Source organism: Nematolebias whitei, chromosome 18, assembly GCF_014905685.2.
Source record: "Nematolebias whitei isolate Nwh7 chromosome 18, NemWhi1, whole genome shotgun sequence".
NCBI lineage: Eukaryota > Metazoa > Chordata > Actinopteri > Cyprinodontiformes > Rivulidae > Nematolebias > Nematolebias whitei.
The window spans coordinates 18794695-18814684 of NC_056515.1; the positions used below are offsets into that span (position 1 = coordinate 18794695).

Consider the following 19990-nt stretch of genomic DNA (forward strand, 5'->3'; position numbering starts at 1 on the left):
ATGTGTGTATATATATATATATGTATATGTGTGTATATATATATATATGTATATGTGTGTATATATATATATAGTTTTTATTTTTTTTATTTTTTCTGCAAATGGGTGTGAAGTTGGAGAAAAGGAAGAGTGTGGATGTGTCTGTGTGGCAGATGTTTGAGATTTCTCTTGAGAAAATCTTTATTTTTATTTTTATTGTTTATATCAAATATATTGAATATGTTGCACCCGTAGACTGACGCTATGCAACTTTAACAAGAAGTGATGCTATTTGTCTTCAAAGCGTTTGGCTTTAATTCCTAATACTAACTTGGGAAAAAAAGAAGTATTTTCCCCACAACTGCTTTAAATTTTATAGTCAAATCTAGGCCTGTCGCGATAAACAATAAATCAATTAATCACATGATAAATGAAAATTATCAACCTCATTTTCATTTATCAGCTTTATCATTTCTTCACGTCTCTCTCTTTCTACTGAAGACACTGAATAAAAAAAAAGGCTCAACTCCGGTGTTCTTCACCGACCCCTCCCTTTCTCTTTTCTCTTTAAAATCCATTTTAACCGTCTAAAATTGCGTTTTTGGATCGTTAAAAGCAGCTGAGCTGAGAAGCTAAGCTACGAGCTAAGCTAATGGGCTGACCTCGAGACAAAACCTCCGTCTTGTCGAAACTCCAAAATTCATGGTTGAAACTCGTGCCTTCATCTATAAAGTTGTTTTTCTCTGCAAAAAGAAGCTGAGAACTTGTTTAAAAAAACAAACGGGTACTACACTCAAAATAAAATTAACCAACATTTCTTTTGAATTTAACAATTACTAATTATTGTGAAATTTCAAACGATATTATCATTTATCACAATAATTTATGAGACAATTAATCGCCCAGTAAAATTTATCGTGACAGGCCTAGTGAAATCATTTCAGTTGTCAAGGTGATTCTCTCCCCCACAATTTGACTCTGAGACAAAATAGATGAAACATTTTACAAATGTGTTAATGCTATTTAAAAAAAAAAACTAGATTACATGGAGAGAAAGCATTCATATTTTAGTTTACTGTAAAATCCATCTGGCAGCACGACGGCTCAGTGGTTAGCACTGTTGCCTCACAGCAAGAAGGTCCTGGGTTCAATCCCCGGTTGGTCCTGGGTTCTTTCTGTGTGGAGTTTGCATGTTCTTCTCGTGCATACGTGGGTTTTCTCCGAGTACTCCAGTTTCCTCCCACAGACCAAACACATGCATGCTGGGAGGAGAAATTAAGATCAAACGTAGCACTTTAAAAATGGATGCTTTATGATTGTATACATTGTTATATTTGATGGTGCAAGATAAACGAACCTGTTACAATGAGGAGAACTTTATGAAGTTTTGAGTTCAAAGATGTCAACTTCTGCCTGAACTGTGAGTGTAAGAAGAAAAATAAAATCTCCGCTGCGGTAAACTGTGACTCAGCAGCTTTTTTATCAAAGGTTTATGTAGGGTGGTGCTTTGAACCAGTTTCTGTGAGTAAGGTGTTGCATTTAGGATCAGAGATTAAGTCATCATTGTCCTTAATTTGGATTGATACTACCAGCATCTGCCCAAACAGTCACCCATACGCTCACTGTGTAGTCTCTTATTTTGTTTTATTGTTATTATTCACTGAAAATGAAAATCTTTTCGTTTTGGCACAACAATCTCTTTCTGATCTGCCAGATTTTTCTGTGGAATTGTGGCATTTTCCAGGAATTAAGCTGCTTCTTATTTCCTCCAGGGAAATATGAGCCGAGCCGCCCAAATTTCTGTTCAAGCCTCAACACGTCGACACATCGTGCTGGTGTGATTACAGAATATGGGGGCAAAGTAGAATCTAGAGTTTTAGGTTTTTGAATGTGGCTCACAGCTTGGATCATTGATCATTTATCAATCGCTTCTGGATCCTTTTAATGTGTGCACTTGACTGGGAGACAGATCAACGGAGTGAAGGAGCAGCTTCTCTTCGACAGATTCGAACTTGCTGCGATCTGATGTGTGCAGAATGTTGTCCTTGTTTTCCTGAAACATTTCAGAAAACAATCAGACTTTGATTTACTAAATAAAAATGGGCTCTGAAAAAATAAAATCTAACCTGCGGTAACGAGAAGTATAGTGTTAAAGATGAAAACGGACTTTTGTTTGAATCATTATGGTTCAGAGTGATTAGTCTGCCCTCTTAAGATAAGTGTCTGAACAGGAAGACCTATCAGAAAGAGGAACCTTGCTCTTCATTATGTTTTTGTGAGGCTTGTACTTCCTCTAAATTAAAGGAACTGAGTACTTCATCAACAATAGCAAGTTAATTGAATATAACTGTATTATCAAGGTATTCTTCTTCTAAAACTGAGTTAATGAGCATTTTTATTTTTCTTGCCATGAAATGTCTTCAAACGCTGAAAGTATTTATTATGATTATCTTGATGAGAACAAATCATCGCTGTTTTGGTCAAACTTTACAAATGATGTCATGCGAGATCTCACATGCGTTAACTCTGAGCATGCTTCATCTGCTGCCACACCAAAGTTTAGCTCGATCTGTAAAATTGACCGAGTTATTATAACTAGGGATGCACGATACTATCGGCAATGGTATCGGCCGATATTGGCGATAAAGTTCAATATCGGACATTCCATCAAAATAACTCGCCGATATAAAAGGCTCCGTTTCAGCACAACGTTTTGACATCATGCACGCCGTTGAGTTTAGATTTGTGAAACTTTACACGGTTCGAGTGTTGTCATTGTCTTAGAGAGAGTAAATTTCATGAATAAATTTGACGTTAAACATAATCCAAGTTGAAGTGTTGCATCATTTTCAGACCCCTTTTTAACATCTGCATTTGGTAGCAGGTCAAACTGACAAAGACCGTGCAGAATAATGTAGGAGTTTAATTCCACAACCAGTGTTTCCCCTAGTTAGCTTGCCATGGCGGGGTGCTCGTCTCATCCACGATTTTTGCTGATGGTGGGGACGGAGACATGTCTGAGCGCAGCTTGTACTAACAGTTTTTGGGCGGGCGGGGAGAGGGGCGTTCAACATGATGGAAGAGGCAATGTGAGTGCTGCCTTGGGCTTTTTAGCTAGAGAGCATGTATTTTGCGCCGCTACCTTAGTGATATGTCAGTGCCAGGTGGGGGTGGGAGGGGCAAGTTCAGTTTGGTAGGCGGGGTGCTCAGTTTTTTTGGCGGGGTGGGGCACCCCGCCTGTATAATGGTAGGGGAAACACTGACAACAGAGAAAGCTATGTAGTCCCTGTAAGTAGGTCTAGGGAAAAAACGTATTTGTATCGGTTTTATGCCAAATAAGTTGTAACATATCGGATATTGGCCAGAAATCCAATATTGTGCATCCCTAATTATAACCATAGATGTGTTTATGTTTGCTTAGTTGTGATAGCCATCTTGACATGGATTGACTCCAAAAAGTTAATTATTTGTAGAGAGGGAATACTATCTGTGAGTTTCATTAAAACCTTTCCAGTTGTTAGATGTTTTACTAATGGATAAACGAGCACATCTGTGAGCCAGATGATGGCCTACACAAGTTATGATTTTGGAGTTCACATAGTTGCCATATTTGTTAGTTAAATGTTTCAGTGTACGCTGTTTAATGTGCTGTAATCAAAAAGAGGGAAAAGTGAATTTTGATTAAAAAAACTGGTCAAATCAACTTAACTGCAGCAGTAATATTGTGTTGGCTTAATTGAATAAGTACTTACATTTCAGTAAGCAATATGTTAACACTCACATAAGTCACTCCTCAGCATAAATACTTATTTAAAATATTTGTATTTGGAATGATGAATGAACATTATTGCTAATTTTACATACTGGTATCTCAACTTTTTCTATGTTAGATGTTTTGAATACATTGTTTTGGCTGTGTACATCAAACTCAGGGAATTATTCTTTGTACAGATCTAGTAGAGCGCTGCATGAATGAGTAAATGAGGCCACAGATTGTGTTGTAAAGCACTTTGAGTGTCTTGAAAAGATAGAAAGGTGCTATATAAATACAGTCCATTTACCATTTATTGTGTTCAAAGCCTAATTTAAAAGTACACAAATGAAAAACACCAGTGGGTTTTTCATCCAGCAGTAGGGATGCACGATTTTGGATTTTTGTCCGATATCAGATATACGATATTAAAACTTATTTGGCCGATAACCGATACCGATATTTTATATACTTTCCTTTGTCAGAACATAGCCCTTTTATTTAGGCTTCAAAAATTGTGTAACAGCTGTAAGAGCTGGTGACATATATTCAGTAACAGCCATATGATATGATATGCACTTTAACTTATATTAAATGAAAAGTGTTAAATGTTATTTATTAGCATTGGTCACCTGCGATGCTGTCTCACTTGTGGAGGCTTGTTCCAGGTTCCTAGCTGCAGTGTGGGATCCTCTGCACTCTTGTGCATGAAGGACAGACTTTTTAAGTTCAAAGTTTTTGTCTATCCATTGTGCCGTAAGACTAATCATGCTAACGGGGCTAACACGACGTCCAAATGTCTGTGGTAAAACTCACAAGTGCTATCAGCTATTAGCTTCTCAATGACATCGGAAATGACAGCTTGTAACTCGGGTAAGGCTACATTGGAAAAATGTCTCCGACTGGAGACGATGTAGCGAGGCTCAACATAGTCCAAAAATCTTTGGAACCCGACATCCTCACCAACAACAACAACAACAAACTTCCACCCCGCCGACATTTTGAATTTTCCTTTCCACCGTGAGATCAGGTGACACACGTGACGTCATCACGTTGTGCTGCCGCTGCAGTCATCCTTGTTACTGGGTTGTCATACAAAAACTGCACCTTTTATATCGCTGAGTTATTTTAATGGAATGCCCGATGTCTGATATTGAACTTTAACGCTAATATCGGCCGATACCATGCCGATAATATCGTGCATCCCTGTCCAGCAGTGATTCAAAGTTTATAAGACGAATGATGGACAAAAATGTTATTTGCAAATTATGCCTTAAAGGCATTACAGCAAAAGTTATCTGAAAAACACTTTCCCTCCACCTGAAAAAATTATCCACAGCAAAAATGACGTTTTAAATTCTGCAGCCATGAACATGTGGAACGAACGTGCTATTGTTACGAACATAACGCGTCGGTTGCATCGAGCAAATTTATAAAACTTTACCACATAAGATAGACTTAACAGTCTTTCTGAATGCAGAGTTTTTATGCTGTCTTGCAAAGTATAGAAATTATGGAATATATTTAGAATATTTTCCAATTATGAATGTGGAAAAAGCAGACGGTTTCTAAAATGTCCCCGTTCTTTTTTGTGTGTATTGCAAATAAATCCATAAAATATTGCTATTCATTTTATCTCGAGTATTTTCACTGTAAAGTTTTTACTTTCGTTTCAGAGAACTTGTTTCAAAGACTCGGTGCTGAACAGATTTCTGTGTTAACAGAAAGGATTCTGTGGTTGAATAGTTTGTGTTTTTGACCTTGAGGCAAATATTTCCTGTGGGCGTCCTTGTTTTCTTTCTCTCTCTCTTTTTTTTTTTTAAAGCATTTTAGATTTTTTTTTCTGAACCAAAGCTTCTCTAGCATCATCTCTAAAAACACTTAGTGTTTGAGTGACACATTCATTGAAATAATTTTCTTGGCCTAGCACCTTTTATTGAAGCTAAATGATAAAGAGGACTTTGTTCTCAACAGTGAGCATCTTTTACATATCAAATACTCTGATTCAGTTTTAGATTTTCTGTTCAGTTTGTGACGTTTTTTTAAAAGTCTTGCCAAAAAAGATAGAAATATTAGCTTTCTAAATCATCTCGAGTTTGGAGAACTATAAAGAATCTCTGTTCCTGCCCCTGAAAGGAAAACATTTGAGCAGGGACTGTTCCATCCCGTGTGTCCTCACTGTGAAGCATCAGTTTATCTGTGCTTTTTGGAGCTGCTCTCATCATCTCACCCAACTGTGCCCTTATGTCTGCAGCGGTGCCATATCCTCCCGGTACACGCCTTTCTGTCAAAGAGCTGTATGCGAATGGAAAACCCGACCTGGAGCAGCTGAAGGCCCATCTGGTGAAGGAGGGTCGGTTGGAGGAGGAGGCGGCCCTGCGGATCATCAACGAGGGAGCCAGCATCCTGCGCCAGGAGAAATGCATGCTGGAGGTGGAAGCTCCCATCACAGGTAAACCTTTTTTACTGTGACACTAATCTGTGTCAGAGGTGTGTTTCCCCCATTAGCTGACGACATTCAGAGACAGAAAGTATGTATGTGTGGGTGGGGGTTGGAGGGACTTTCTGGAAACTGATCCTTCAGTCTATTTCTACCTTTGACATGCGGCTAAGCTTCTTGCTGTCAGGCTATTTTTATTTCCCTCCTCAGTGTCCTTCATTGTTTCCTTATTTTCACGTCCTGCTTTATTTACTTTAACCTTTAAATATTCTTCCTTTTGATCAGGCTGATTAGGATTTTTTTTATTTTTTACGTTCGTATATCCGTTTGAACAAACGTTAGAGCTGCAAAAATCAGCCAGAGATTTAAAGCCCGTCTTGTGTCAACAACCTATATTGAGACTCTAACAAGGTTAAGTCAGGTCCTCTGAACGGATTCTTCTCCAGAGGACCTGACATAAGCTTGTTAGATTTTTTTTTCTACCTGGATTATTGAGCATGCGTCAGGACTGTATTGAGACTGCTCGTATCAGTGTATTGTTAAATATAATTTATTTAATGGGGATTGCCTTTTAAATGGCAGACACCTGTTATTATCCACCTCGGAAACTGGTTTCTTAACTTTATCTCAACTCTTCCGTCAACTTTAATGCGGCACGAGCCGCAACGTGTACCCCCACAAATGTTGTATCAAAACAGAAGGCTTGGCATCGGGATGTTTGCCATTACTTTTATTGGCGTTTTGAGTTACGATGGTGAAATATTTTGCTAACAAAGACTCCTCACACTAATTGCTGCTGAGAGGTCACATGACTTAGAGTGTAGAGGCCCCTGAAGAAAACAAAAACTCATTGTTGGATTTGTTTGAAATTCACAGAAAGTATCATCACATGCATCTCTAGAAATGATTAACGTTTGGAGCCATTTTGATTCAAGATGGCTGCCACAGCTACCTCAGCAAACACAAAATTGTCTATAACGCAGTCATTCTTTGAGATATTGAGCTGAAATTTAGTATGGTTGTAGCTGAGAGCGAGTTGTTATACATTCATAATGCAAATCAAGTATCAAGATGGCTGTCTTAGCTAAAAGAGAAAAAATATGATCACTCTGCCATTTTTAGAGCTATTCAGCTGGAATTTGGCGTATTTGGTAGCTGAGAACGATCCCTAATTGACTCTGACTGAAAGTCAAAAATCCAAGATGGCTGCCTGAGCAAAAAAAGGGAACATACTATGGTGTATGGAGTATAACTCTGTCCCTTCTCAACACCAGATGATACTAGCTGAAAACTTGTACAGGATCTTGTTTCAGACATGCAAGGTGCATTCCTTTAACAAATTACATTTGTAGTTTTCCATTATCCCCAATTCTGCGTTTTGAATTCCCCATTGGTCAGTAATGTGTCCTAACATTCGATTACTATTTCCCCACCAAACTGAATGTTACGATTTAGCTGATTTCATCGGTCATCACCAGTTTCTTTTGCATAAACGGATCCAACTTGTTTTTGGGGTTTGTTTTCAGTCCTCAGGTGTTGTGGTGTTTACGTCATGGGCCTTCAGTAGACGTCATTTTGTAACCGTCTACAGAAAATGGAGAAATGTTAGAAAATGAAAGCTTCTTCAAATATATGGTGGCTAAGTCTTGGAGTGAAATGAGACTGGTTTTTAGTCTTTTGTTGTGGTAAATTTTAAGGATACTGCTTGTTTTTCAAACTCAATGAATCCACAATTCTTTGTGGGCGACTACTATGATGAATAACAACAATTAATTTCCCTGGCCTGAAAATGACATAAGTTGGAAGCGCTTGTCCCACCAAGGCAGCGTCCTTGACTTTGAGAAGCGGTGGAAAACTTTTGACGCCTCACAATTCAACTAGTTCAGTTCATAGGGCTGGGATGGAATTAGAAACTGATTATTGATGCACTTTGCTTATCTTGAAACCATATATGGCGTTTTTTTTTATTACAGTAAACATATGTTCTATATGTTCATGCCTAATAAAGTGTGCACAAAACCTGTAAAAAAATAAATAAATAAATCGCATAATCACTGAAGAAGTCCTTTGGATGAAGGATGAAATGTCCAGATGACCTGACTGAACATTGTTGGATTTGTACCTGGATTATTGAGCATGAACTTTGGTATAAATCACATAATGACACTAATGTTTTTTTAATAGTGAAAGTGCAATTGAACATTGTGCTTAACAATTGAATTTATACATAAATCAAATGTTTCGCAGTCATTCCTAACAACAGGCATGTTATGAAAACCTAGCATTTTCTTTCCACACATATTCTTCATAGTTTAGAGCAGGGGTGCCCAAAGTAGGGCCCCCAAGCTGTCATTACTATATTAAAATTTCCTTTGAAGAATCAATGTGTTCACACTCTTTGATTCCACCCATTGACTTTATTGTTAGTCGGTCTGACTACCATAATTTAACTGCACAGATTACACAGTAGAGTAGATAATTTATGTATTTTTTAAATAATTTTTATAATTTGTATTTTATGTTGACAGACTTTCTACCATCCCTCGGCAGCTTCCTGCCACTGAATAACATTTTCCTTTGACAGAACACACTTATAAATCACACAAAGCATTTAAAAGTATATTATAAGTCTGAACTGGTTTCAGTGGTGATTTTAGCCTCCTTAAATTTAAACTCAGCACCCCTGAAAAATAAAGAAACCATCATTAGGATTGTGTAAGGAAACCGTTCTCAAACCTTAGAATCACCAAAATATTGAATAAATATGGAATAAATGACAAGAGTCTCAAACAGGCCAGTAAAATCTATGATTTATTTTTGTACAAGGCCCGCCATGTGTCAATCAATCCAGTAAGCACGTCAGCAACTGACCAATCAGCAACTTGCCAATCAACAACTGACCAATCAGCAGCCTTGATTTGTCCTGAAGTGAACACCTCTTACCTGCAGAGCTGTGGCGGTGCTGCATGAACACTTTGCAGTCAGAGATCTCAATAACAACAGAGTTTACATCTTTTGTTTCATGTTAATCTACTGTAATAAACCTTTGCGAAATACACCAGAATGCAGGAAATGGCATCTACTTTAATCAAAATTCTCTGGGGAAGGACCCCGCCCCCCCCCCCCCCCCCCCCCGCCCCCACCACCACCAACACAGCCTGTTCTGTAATGTTCTTTATACAGAATGGAAGGTTAAATAACTGTATAATAAATAAATTGACTTTACTTAAAGAAGTATTTATATTTCATGCATTACTGCATTTGGCCCACAGCCCTCTGATTTTAAATTTGGCACCCCTGGTTTAGAGGGAAACAAAAGAGTAAAAAGACATGAAAACACAACTTTACTGCATCGTGTTACAACTACAGGAAGCTACGCTAACTGCAGGGACAAATGACACCACACCTACTCTGCTGACTCTTAAAGTGGCAGCGTAATGTTACAAATTCAATTTTAGACTTAATTGATTCAGAATCTTTAATGTCTGCAACACACTTGAAATGGATCTTGCTTACTTTAAGATTCACATTAAGAGCAGGGGTCTAGCTACAGGGTTCGGATTGATGTACCGCATGAAATATTAGATGCATTTTTTTAAATGATTAGAAATACTGTAATGTTGTTCATATGATATCATACACCTGGACACACAGGGGTGTGATACTGTGTGTTGTAACAAGTGAATCAGCTGAAAGGGAACATACATTTCCTCAATTAGAAGCATAAAATTAACTCCACCACCCCCAACCTCTTCCACTTTGCAGATCAGAGTGTATGAACTGTTGACCGTTAGTTTTCCATGTTTAGTTCAATTTAGTCTCGTCAGCCTTTTTTATTCCTGAAAATATTCTTGTCATGGCTGAAAATGTACTTGAAGCACCTCCACACCTTTTCCTCAACAAATACAAATACATTTCTGAATATGCAAAAGAGCCCCACCTCACCTGGCTGCAGCTGCTCATCCTCCACTCTGCTCCCGCTTTACTCTCACACTCCCATTTTGTTTTCTAAAGTCCACCACAGGAATGTGTTAACTTTATCAGGACGAAGGAATCAAACACTTTAATGTGTGTACTGGAGCATATACTATAAAATCATTGGAAATTAGGGGGAAAAAAGTGTTTATTTTCCAATTATTTTATTATTTGGACCAAAAGTTGATGTAATTCTTGTCTTATGTTGGTAATGGTGATGTCATGAGGTCTTATTTCCACATCGTTTTGTCCTTTGAGGACTTTTTGGTTTGCTTCCTAATATCAGAGGATCAAAATGAATTTGTTTATGTTTCAGTATGCGGAGATGTCCACGGCCAGTTTTTCGACCTAATGAAGCTTTTTGAGGTGGGCGGGTCCCCCAGCAGCACCCGCTACCTGTTCCTTGGAGACTACGTGGACCGAGGTTATTTCAGCATCGAGGTAGGTGACTCATTCACACGTTTGACACATGCAGATATTTGTGCCTGACAAATGTGACACAAAAGACATGACGTGCAAAACAGACTAAATTTCACTCATCTTCACCCTTAAGCAAATGTTTTTACCCATTTACCAAAAAAATCTCATGAACCTCTGGACACATTTTAATGAAACTTTCTTTGAATTATCTAATTATTTTCCCACTTATTTTATTTTTTTTCAAGGCCTGCTTCAAGGTGTGCATGTGACAATGCGACAGTCCAGTCTGAGCTGAATATTAAACAGTCTTTCATGGTTAGACGTGTGACGCGTGCGTTGTGCTGTCATGTGTGAGAACATAAGAAGAGCTTATTTAGACCTGGTGAGCTGTAGGAACCCCCATGTGATGTTTACAGCAGCAGTGTGTCTTTAAATAGTCTTAGAAAATGAAAGACGCACTGTTTGCTGCCTCACCATCCCAACTGCTATGCTCTGTGCCCCACCCACACACAAAGCACACACTGCTGAACACAAGCACGCCCACGCCTAGCTCCCTGTCTTCAGATTTGGGCTGTTTCCAACCAATCTGAGGGGCGAGGAATAGCTGGTTCAGTCTTCTTTTTCCCCCTTATGTCTTTGTTCAGGAGTATTGGACATCCTGGAACTCTTCCTGGCTGAACCCAAGAGATATAATGTTCTTTTTTTACATTTATTAGTGCAGTTAATCTTCAGACGGACACACGAAGACTTGGTTCACTGTATGTCACAGCTCTCAGTCCAAGATGAGATAATCTGGTGGAAACTCTTAACAAATGTAATGTTTGACTTGCAAACAGAAATGCCTGAAATTTCTTTGATTTCAGCTTTTAAACCTCAAGTTTCTGTAAAAATAATTTTTGTGATGATACATCTGTCGGTGATAACGTTTCTAACCACTGACAGTGGAAGTGACAAACGCTGATTATCCTGTTAAAGTGACAGTTGGCAGTGGGTGGGATAATTGAAGCAGCAAGTGAGCGTTTTGTCTTTGTAGATGATGTATTTCAAAAAGCAGAAAATATCAGCAGCACAGTGATTTTAGAAACTTTATCAACAGCCAAGCTGCACTGGTTTTACAGCTGGGTCATACCATCTCATCTACCACAGTCCTACTGGAATGTTCTGCTCAGCAAGATCCATGGATGGACAGACTATCGGTCTGTCTGTCTGTCTGTCTAATATTATTTAATTTAATCTAATCCATCTACTTATTTGAGACTGGGTTGCAGATTCCCTCTCCCCAGCTGTGTCTCCAAGCTCTTCTGGAGGGACTCCAAGGTGTTCCCTGGCCAGCTGTGAGATATAACCACTCCAGAAGTTTCTTGGTCTGTCCTAAGGTTTCTTACCAGTAGGATACATCAAGTATAGGGATGCACGATATTGGATTTTTGGCCGATGTCTGATATGTTAAAACTTATTTGGCCAATAACCGATGCCGATACCAATATTTTATACGTTTTCCTTTGTCAGAACATATTCCTCTTATTTATTCTTATTTGCTACAAAAATTGTATAACAGCTGTAAGAGCTGGTGACATATATTCAGTAACAGCCAAATGATATGCATAACACTTTGACTTATATTAAATGAAAAGTGTTAAATGTTATTTATTAGCATTAGTCACCTGTGATGCTGTCTCACTTGTGGAGGCTTGTTCCAGGTTCCTAGCTGCAGTGTGGGATCCTCTGCACTCCTGTGCATGAAGGACAGACTTTTTAAATTCAAAGTTTTGTCTATCCATTGTGCCGTAAGACTAATCATGCTAACGGGGCTAACCCGACGTCCAAATGTCTGGTAAAACTCAAGTGCTATCGGCTATTAGCTTCTCAATGATGTCTGAAATCGCGGCTTGTAACTCGGGTAAGGTTATGTCGGAAAAATATCTCTAACTGTGGATGATGTAGAGAGGCTCAACGTGGTCCAAAAAATTTTCAGAATCTGACATCCTCACCAACGAAAAAAGAAACATCCACACCGCCGACATTTTGAATTTTCCTCTCCGCCGTGAGATCAGGTAGGCGCGTGTGACATCACATTGTGCTGGCGCTGCAAACATCCTTGTCACTGGGTTGTCATACAAAAACAGCGTCTTTTATATCGGTGAGTTGTTTTGATGGAATATCAACTGATACCGATGCCATGCCGATATCGTGCATCCCTAATCAAGTACCTCCCTTGAAAGGTTTCCAGAAACATTTTTACCCAAACTACCTCAACTGGTTCTTGTTGGTGCAGCGGAGCATCAACTCTAAGCTCATCTAATCAAACTCCATCCCTAAGGTTAAGTTCATACGCTCCAAAGAAGAAACTCATTTTCAGCTTTTTGTATTTGTGAGAGGTTCAAATGTAGATTGATCTGCAAATTGAGAGTTTTGCCTTTTGGCTCGTCTCTTTTGTCACAGATCAGTAGTGTCCACATCACTGCAGAAGCTGCCTCAGTAGACTTCTAAATCTCCTGCTCCGTTCTACCTCCGCTCATGAACTAAACCCTTAGGTACTTGAACTCCTCATCTTAAATGCAGTGACTCATTCCTAACACAAAATTAGTGATCCCCCTTTCTAGTTGAAGACCACTGTCTCAGACCCGGAAGTGAACAGGATCAACTAGAAGTTTAAGGAAGTAAAACTAGTAAACAAACGAGTGGGGAGTGGTCCATGTTGTCTGATTAAATCGTTACTTTAGCTCAGGTTGCTTTTACAGTTATTTACCATCACTATACACTCTTCTGTGTTTCTAATCCTTTCCTTAGATAGAGAACTTTACTAATTGGCTTTTATGTACAGTATGTGAATGTTCCTGTAAAGTGCTCTGAGACAACTTTGTTGTGATTTGGCGCTATATAAATAAACTGAATTGAATTAATCAAAATGAATTAAACCATGCATCTCATCTTTTTTTAATGTTTTTCTTTGTTTAATCTCAAATGGAAAGTATTGCAGGTTATCTCTGACCACTTTCATTAACATCTATGTAAAGAAACATAATCTCTGATGCAAGCATAAAAGAAACCAGCAATACTCATTGTACTAAAAACTTAATGATATGCTCTTATGTATTTCAACTCCCCCTTTTCTCAAGTGTAAATCTAAAAATCAACCTCAAGTTCTCGTCTTGGCGCCAAAAGTGTGGTTTTCTCTATCGGTTGTGGCTGCAGACTGCTTATAGTCACTCTTCCTCTGGGATCAGACCAGTTCACTTCGATAGAGCAGCTCATCGGATTTGGTTTATTGCTGATGCCTTCAGAGTATAAACAAAAAAAATTCAAATTAGGTGCGTGGTTTGATGCTGCACTAAACACAGAGGAAGTGAGTGGCAGCTGAAAAGAATGGAGGGGTTTGTTTGAAAGTTCAGTGTAATGTTCCAGTCTCTCACCAGCTGCTTCCCCTCCTGCGCAGTAGAGGATTTTTGTTTTTATCCTGAGAAGGACTGTCAATCAGACACTTTTAATGTCACGACTGTGAAGATTAAGGCTGATCATTCCTGAGGTTTTTAAACTCCTCTCAACAATCATAATGGTGACATACTGCTCATCTCTGGTTGCACCCTTGAGAGTTTATAATGAGGACTGCTACAAATCACAGCTTGTACCAATCGATACTTGCATCAGCTAAATCTATTCTCCATTTAATAATTATCCTCTCACTCTCTACTGTACGTCGGAGTGCTGTAGTTAGTCCTGATATTGGCGTTTTGTGCTGCTTCCTTCATTATTACCCTGAGTATAGCCTGCAAGGCAGTTCGTGGTTCTACGTCTGTTCTCTGGTTGATTTCTTCTCCACTTGGTGAGGGAAGTTCCTGGAGGTAAATGATGATAGTCAAGCCATGCAAACTGGACAGCTTGTGAGAAGAGTGAATAGTTAGATTTGATTAATCACTTTCAGATAGGCCTGTCGCAATAAACAATAAATCAATTAATCGCATGATAAATGAAAATTATCGACCTCATTTTCATTTATCGGCTTTATCGTTTCTTCGCGTCTCTTTTTAGTGAAGACACTGGATGACAAAAGACTCAACTCTGGTGCTCTTCACTGACCCCTCCCTTTCTCTTTAAAATCTCTTTTAACCGTTCAAAATCACATTTTTGGATCGTTAAAAGCAGCTAAGCTGAGAAGCTAAGCTACGAGCTGAACGGAAAGGCTGACCTCGGGGAAAAAGTTCTGCCTTCAACACAATCTGTCATTCTATCCTCCTCAACAGACTAACCTCCATTGGCATCTCAGGTACTCTATTAGACTGGTTCAAATCATATCTCTCTGACCGCACTCAATTCATTCAGCTTAAATCCTTTCGTTCCCCGTCTTCCCCTGTCTCCACAGGTGTCCCCCAAGGCTCTGTCCTCGGACCCCTCCTCTTCATCATTTACCTCCTTCCTCTAGGTCACATCTTCCGTAAATTTGGTGTCCATTTCCACAGTTATGCTGATGACACACAGCTCTACCTGTCAACAAAACCAAACTCCACCCACCCTCCATCCTCACCGACTGTCTCTATGAGCTAAATCACTGGTTTTCTAACAACTTCCTACAACTAAACAGTAACAAAACAGAAATCATTCTTGTCGGTACCAAAAACTCTCTTTCAAAATCAGAAAATCTTCTCATCCCCCTTAACAACTCCCTGCTATCCCCCTTGCCTCAGGTCAAGAGTCTTGGTGTCATCCTCGACACCACTCTCTCCTTCACTTCACACATCAACAACGTCACTCGGTCTGCCTATTTCCATCTCAGAAATATTAACAGTCTCCGCCCTTCTCTCACACCCCGCTCCACAGCTATCCATGTGCACAGTCTTGTGACTTCTCGGATTGACTACTGCAACTCCCTTCTTTATGGCCTCCCCAACAAATCTCTCCAGAAGCTACAATTGGTCCAGAACTCAGCTGCTTGTGTCATAACTCAAACCTCTTCCTATAACCACATCACTCCTGTCCTGCAGCAGCTCCACTGGCTCCCGGTTAAATCACGCATCGTCTTCAAAATTCTTCTTCTCACTTTCAAAGCTATCCACAACCTTGCCCCTTGTACCCATCTGACCTCCTACACATCTCGATCCCCTCTCGCTCTCTCAGATCCTCCTCTTCACTACACCTCCATGTACCCTCTGCCCGCCTCTCCACCATGGGGAGCAGGGCTTTCACCTGCTCTGCCCCTCATCTCTGGAACTCTCTACTCCCTGACTTAAGAAACACCACCTCTCTTTCTCTATTCAAGACTGCTCTGAAAACACCTCTCTTTAGACTCGCTTATCCTTAACTTTGCTGTATGTATTTATATTCTTTACGCATTTTATATTCTGTATGTATTTTATATTCTTTATGTAATTTATTCCTGTTGATCATTGTTCTTACTGTAAAGTGTCCTTGGGTGTCATGAAAGACGCTTTTTAAATAAAATGATGATTATTATTATTATTATTATTATTATTATTATTATTATTATTATTATTATTATTATTATTATTATTATTATTATTAAAAAACCTTCGTCTTGTTGAAGCTCAAAAAATTCATGGTTGAAACCCGTGCCTTTGTGTAAAAAGTTGTTTTTCTCTGCAAAAAGAAGCTTAGAACTTGTTTTTATTCAAAGCTTTGTGTGAAAACTGCTATGCTAAAGAGCTCAAACCACACTGAGCGGCCGCCATTTTGAGAACTGAAAAACAGGAATGAGAGCTAGCCCATGTTACGTCAAGGGGCCTCCCTCCCATTTTTCTTAAAGAGATACGCTGCTCGCTCCCTCACTATCCATCCTTCAGTTGAAACAGTATTATACTGCCATCCAGTTGTCAAAAAAATGTACCGCACACAAAAATTAACCAACTTTTCCTCTCAAATTTGACAATAGTTACTAAATATTGTCAAATTTCAAACAATATTATTGTTTATCGCAATCATTTCTGAGACAATCGCACAGCAAAATTTATTGTGACAGGCCTATTTACAGACTCTCAATTAAAGGCTTTTAATTTAGTCGCTCATGAGCATTTTAGCTAACAAGACACAGTTGACTCCAGTAGTTAATGGCAAAGTTTTAAAATGGATATTACTTGCTGAGTATATACAAGTTGAGGATGACTCTCAGCTACTCCCTCATTGGATTTGAAGCTCAGTCACTAACGTTACCTGCTTCTTCAACTCTTAGTTGTTGCAGCTATATTAAATGGAGCTGACTCTAAAATGTAATCAGCAGATGTACGTCCATTGATTACTTTCTGACAGTTCATTAAAATGCATCCAGTGATTCATCAGATATTCATTAGATAACACCCTTTGGATTCAGGTGATAATGACTGTTGTTCTCTCTAGTGGAGATGATGCGGTGTTGTAGTGTTAGGATGACATTATACTTGTGTGTGTGTCTGCAGTGTGTACTGTACTTGTGGGCTCTGAAGATCAACCACCCCAACACCCTGTTCCTCCTCAGAGGGAACCACGAGTGCCGACATCTCACAGAGTACTTCACCTTCAAACAGGAGTGTAAGTGCTGCTGAACTGAGAGAAAACAGCCTTCACCACAGAGCAGCAAAGAAAAAAGTGTGGTATGCTCAGCTGATTGTGTATGTATGTGTATCCTCCAGGTAAAATCAAGTACTCTGAGAAAGTATACGATGCCTGTATGGAAGCATTTGACTGCCTGCCTCTGGCTGCTCTCCTCAACCAGCAGTTCCTCTGCGTCCACGGAGGTCTGAGCCCTGAGATCACCTGCCTGGATGACATCCGCAAGGTGAGGCCTTCAGGCTCTGCAGAACAGCTAAATATCTGCTTTGGCTTGTTCATGTGGAACGCCTAAAATAGGAACCTGGACAGATCGTGAATCTGCTGAAACTGATGGGTACTGAGTGGAGGTGGGCAATCTTGATGTAATGTTTCCAAAGTCACCCAAGTAAAAAATTTTAACTTGTCAAAGAATAGTTGAAATGTATTTTCAGCTCATCTCTACAGACTTAGTAACATTTTCATGGTGTCATAATAAATGCAAAAGTTGTAAAAGTCCTAGACGCAGCATTGCTGAGCAAAGATATGCAAGATCCAGGTGACTGTTGGCATTCCAATTAATAAACAATATTTTATAGAAATTTTTAAGCATGCACATGAGCATGCACAGCGTTCTGACAGCAGAGAGGAAGCGCATAAATGTCACCTTTTAGATAAAGGTAAAAAGCATAACAGAACACACATTCAGACAATAAAACTAAAATTCAGTTGAAATGTGTTGTATAGATTATAATTTAATGTTCAATGTTTTATAATCTCAATGTATTTCCCCACATTTCCATTCTTCTTGAAAATGTCACTGAATTAAAAAACAGTTTCTCTTATATCTAAGCTTTCTTTTTCTTCTATTAGAAATCTACAAATAAAAAAAAATCATACGTAAGATCATTCAGGGGATTTTTACAATTAAAACTCAGTTTAAAATCATTGACGTTTGTCAGCTTCATAAACCAGATGGTAACACTTTAACAGGGTTATTTTTTAGTGCGCACCTCAAAACGTTAACAATAAATGATGAGTAAATAGCGTAAATTACTGGAATATTTTTCCTGCAGGCTCTCTGTTTAAAATCTACTCCAGCTGCCTCCAAATTAATATGTGAGAAAACAAATAACTCTTCCACTGATGGAGGTGGGCTGGGTGTGTTGATATTAAACACTATATTTAAATAAACATATTAATTAAACATTAATGTTTAATTATTGATCTGTTGGATTGTTAAGCCATTATTTGTTTTATTGTGGTGTCACACTATCATCCTTCATGCTGTTAATGATCATTAATTATTCACATTAAGAGCAGAGGACAGCTCACACTAATATACCAGCTCCTCACACAAAGTATTTACAACGCTGACCTTTTAACAGTCTTGACCGTCTTTTATTAGCGCACATAGCTCAGTTAGCATCTCCAACAGTAACATCAGTGTGGGTAAATAAAGCCTACGGCTGTGAGTGGTTTAAAATCCAACAGGCTCTGTGACCAAGAGGTTGGAAACCTCGATATACAAAACAGAGTAACATTTCTGTAATCCATTCTTCTGTTTGTCTGCTGCGAGAAGACTTCTGAATTCCCCTCAGCCCACATGAGCAGGAGATCCCTCCATCAAAAAACAATGCTTCCTTCCTTTTCTACACATTTTGTGCCAACTCTGACTTTATATTTAACACCCTACAGATCGTACGTACAGTTCACATAATTACAGATCACAACTGTACGTCTCAACTTCATGTTATTCAACAAATCGAAAACTAGATGTTGTAGCTGCAGCTAAAACTATTTTTCACTTGTAAGTAACTTGTCTGCTGCCAACTTGATGAATGTGTTTATTTAAATAAAACTAGAGAAAATGCATTTCCTGCAAAAATGCAGTGTGAATGCTTATTGTAGAAGATCTTGCTGAAAAGCAGCTGAAATTAGCTAAATAACTTGCTGAATTGTAGCTGAAATGAAAAAACAAGCCTAAATTAGTAGAAGAAAACAGAAAGAACACATATTTGCTGAATTAGGTTTAAATAAGCAGAAATGAGCACAAAAATTAGAAAATTAGCTTAAAAAAATGCAGAAATATGCAAAAGAAAAAAGAGCTGAAAAGTAGCTGAAATTGCAGAAAGAAGCTTAAACGATCAGAAGGAAGTAGAATGAGCTGAAATGGATTAAAACATGGAATTAGCTAAAAAAAAAAAAACTAAATTTAGCACAAAAACAGCAAAAAATTTGCTGAAATAGTAGGAAAAAACTGAAACTAGTTGAAAAAAACTGAAAGGAGCACAACATGCTAAAATTAGCAGAAAGAAGTTAATTAGGCTTAAAGTTACCACAATAAACTTGAAATTTATCAGAAAACAGCTGAAATTAGCTAAAAAGGTAGCTGAAAAGTTAGAACAAGCTTAAATTAGCAGAAGAAAACAGAAAGAACAAGTTTGCCCAATTCGGCTGAAAGAAGCAGATATTAGCACAAGAAAGTGGAAATTTGCTAAAAATAAATAAATAAATAAAACTGCTGAGAAGTAGCTAAAAAGGCAGAAATAAGCTGCAATTACAGGAAGTGGGGAGATCACATTTTTGCTGAGTTAGGCAGAAAACAGTTGAATGTGCAAAAAAAAAAGTGGAATTAGCTGAAAAGGCTAAAATTAGCATAAAACAGCTATATAGTAGCTGAAATAGTAGAAAAAGGTTCAACTTGCAGATATATGCTGAAAGGAGCATAAACTGAAATAATCAGAAAGTAGTTAGAAGAAGTCCAAAAATATTGTAGTTAGCAGAAAGAATCTGAAAGTAGTACAAAACAGCTGAAAATACAGCTGAAATTAGCTGACAGAAGCTGAATTTTTTTTTAAATTTACATAAAGAATGTGAAGCAGAACAAAATGTGAAAAGAGCAGTAAAAG

General features: G+C 38.4%; 1 protein-coding gene across 3 annotated transcripts in view; it reads left to right on the forward strand.

Moving 5' to 3' along the window:
• ppp3ccb (protein phosphatase 3, catalytic subunit, gamma isozyme, b) overlaps positions 1–19990 on the forward strand; it is a 59699-nt gene that overhangs the window by 16223 nt on the left and 23486 nt on the right. For all 3 annotated transcript variants that reach the window (XM_037692137.1, XM_037692138.1, XM_037692139.1), the window contains exons 2-5: positions 5985–6182; positions 10462–10586; positions 16970–17081; positions 17183–17328. In XM_037692137.1, the coding sequence (XP_037548065.1) occupies positions 5985–6182; positions 10462–10586; positions 16970–17081; positions 17183–17328 (581 nt within the window). The remainder of the gene's footprint in view (positions 1–5984; positions 6183–10461; positions 10587–16969; positions 17082–17182; positions 17329–19990) is intronic.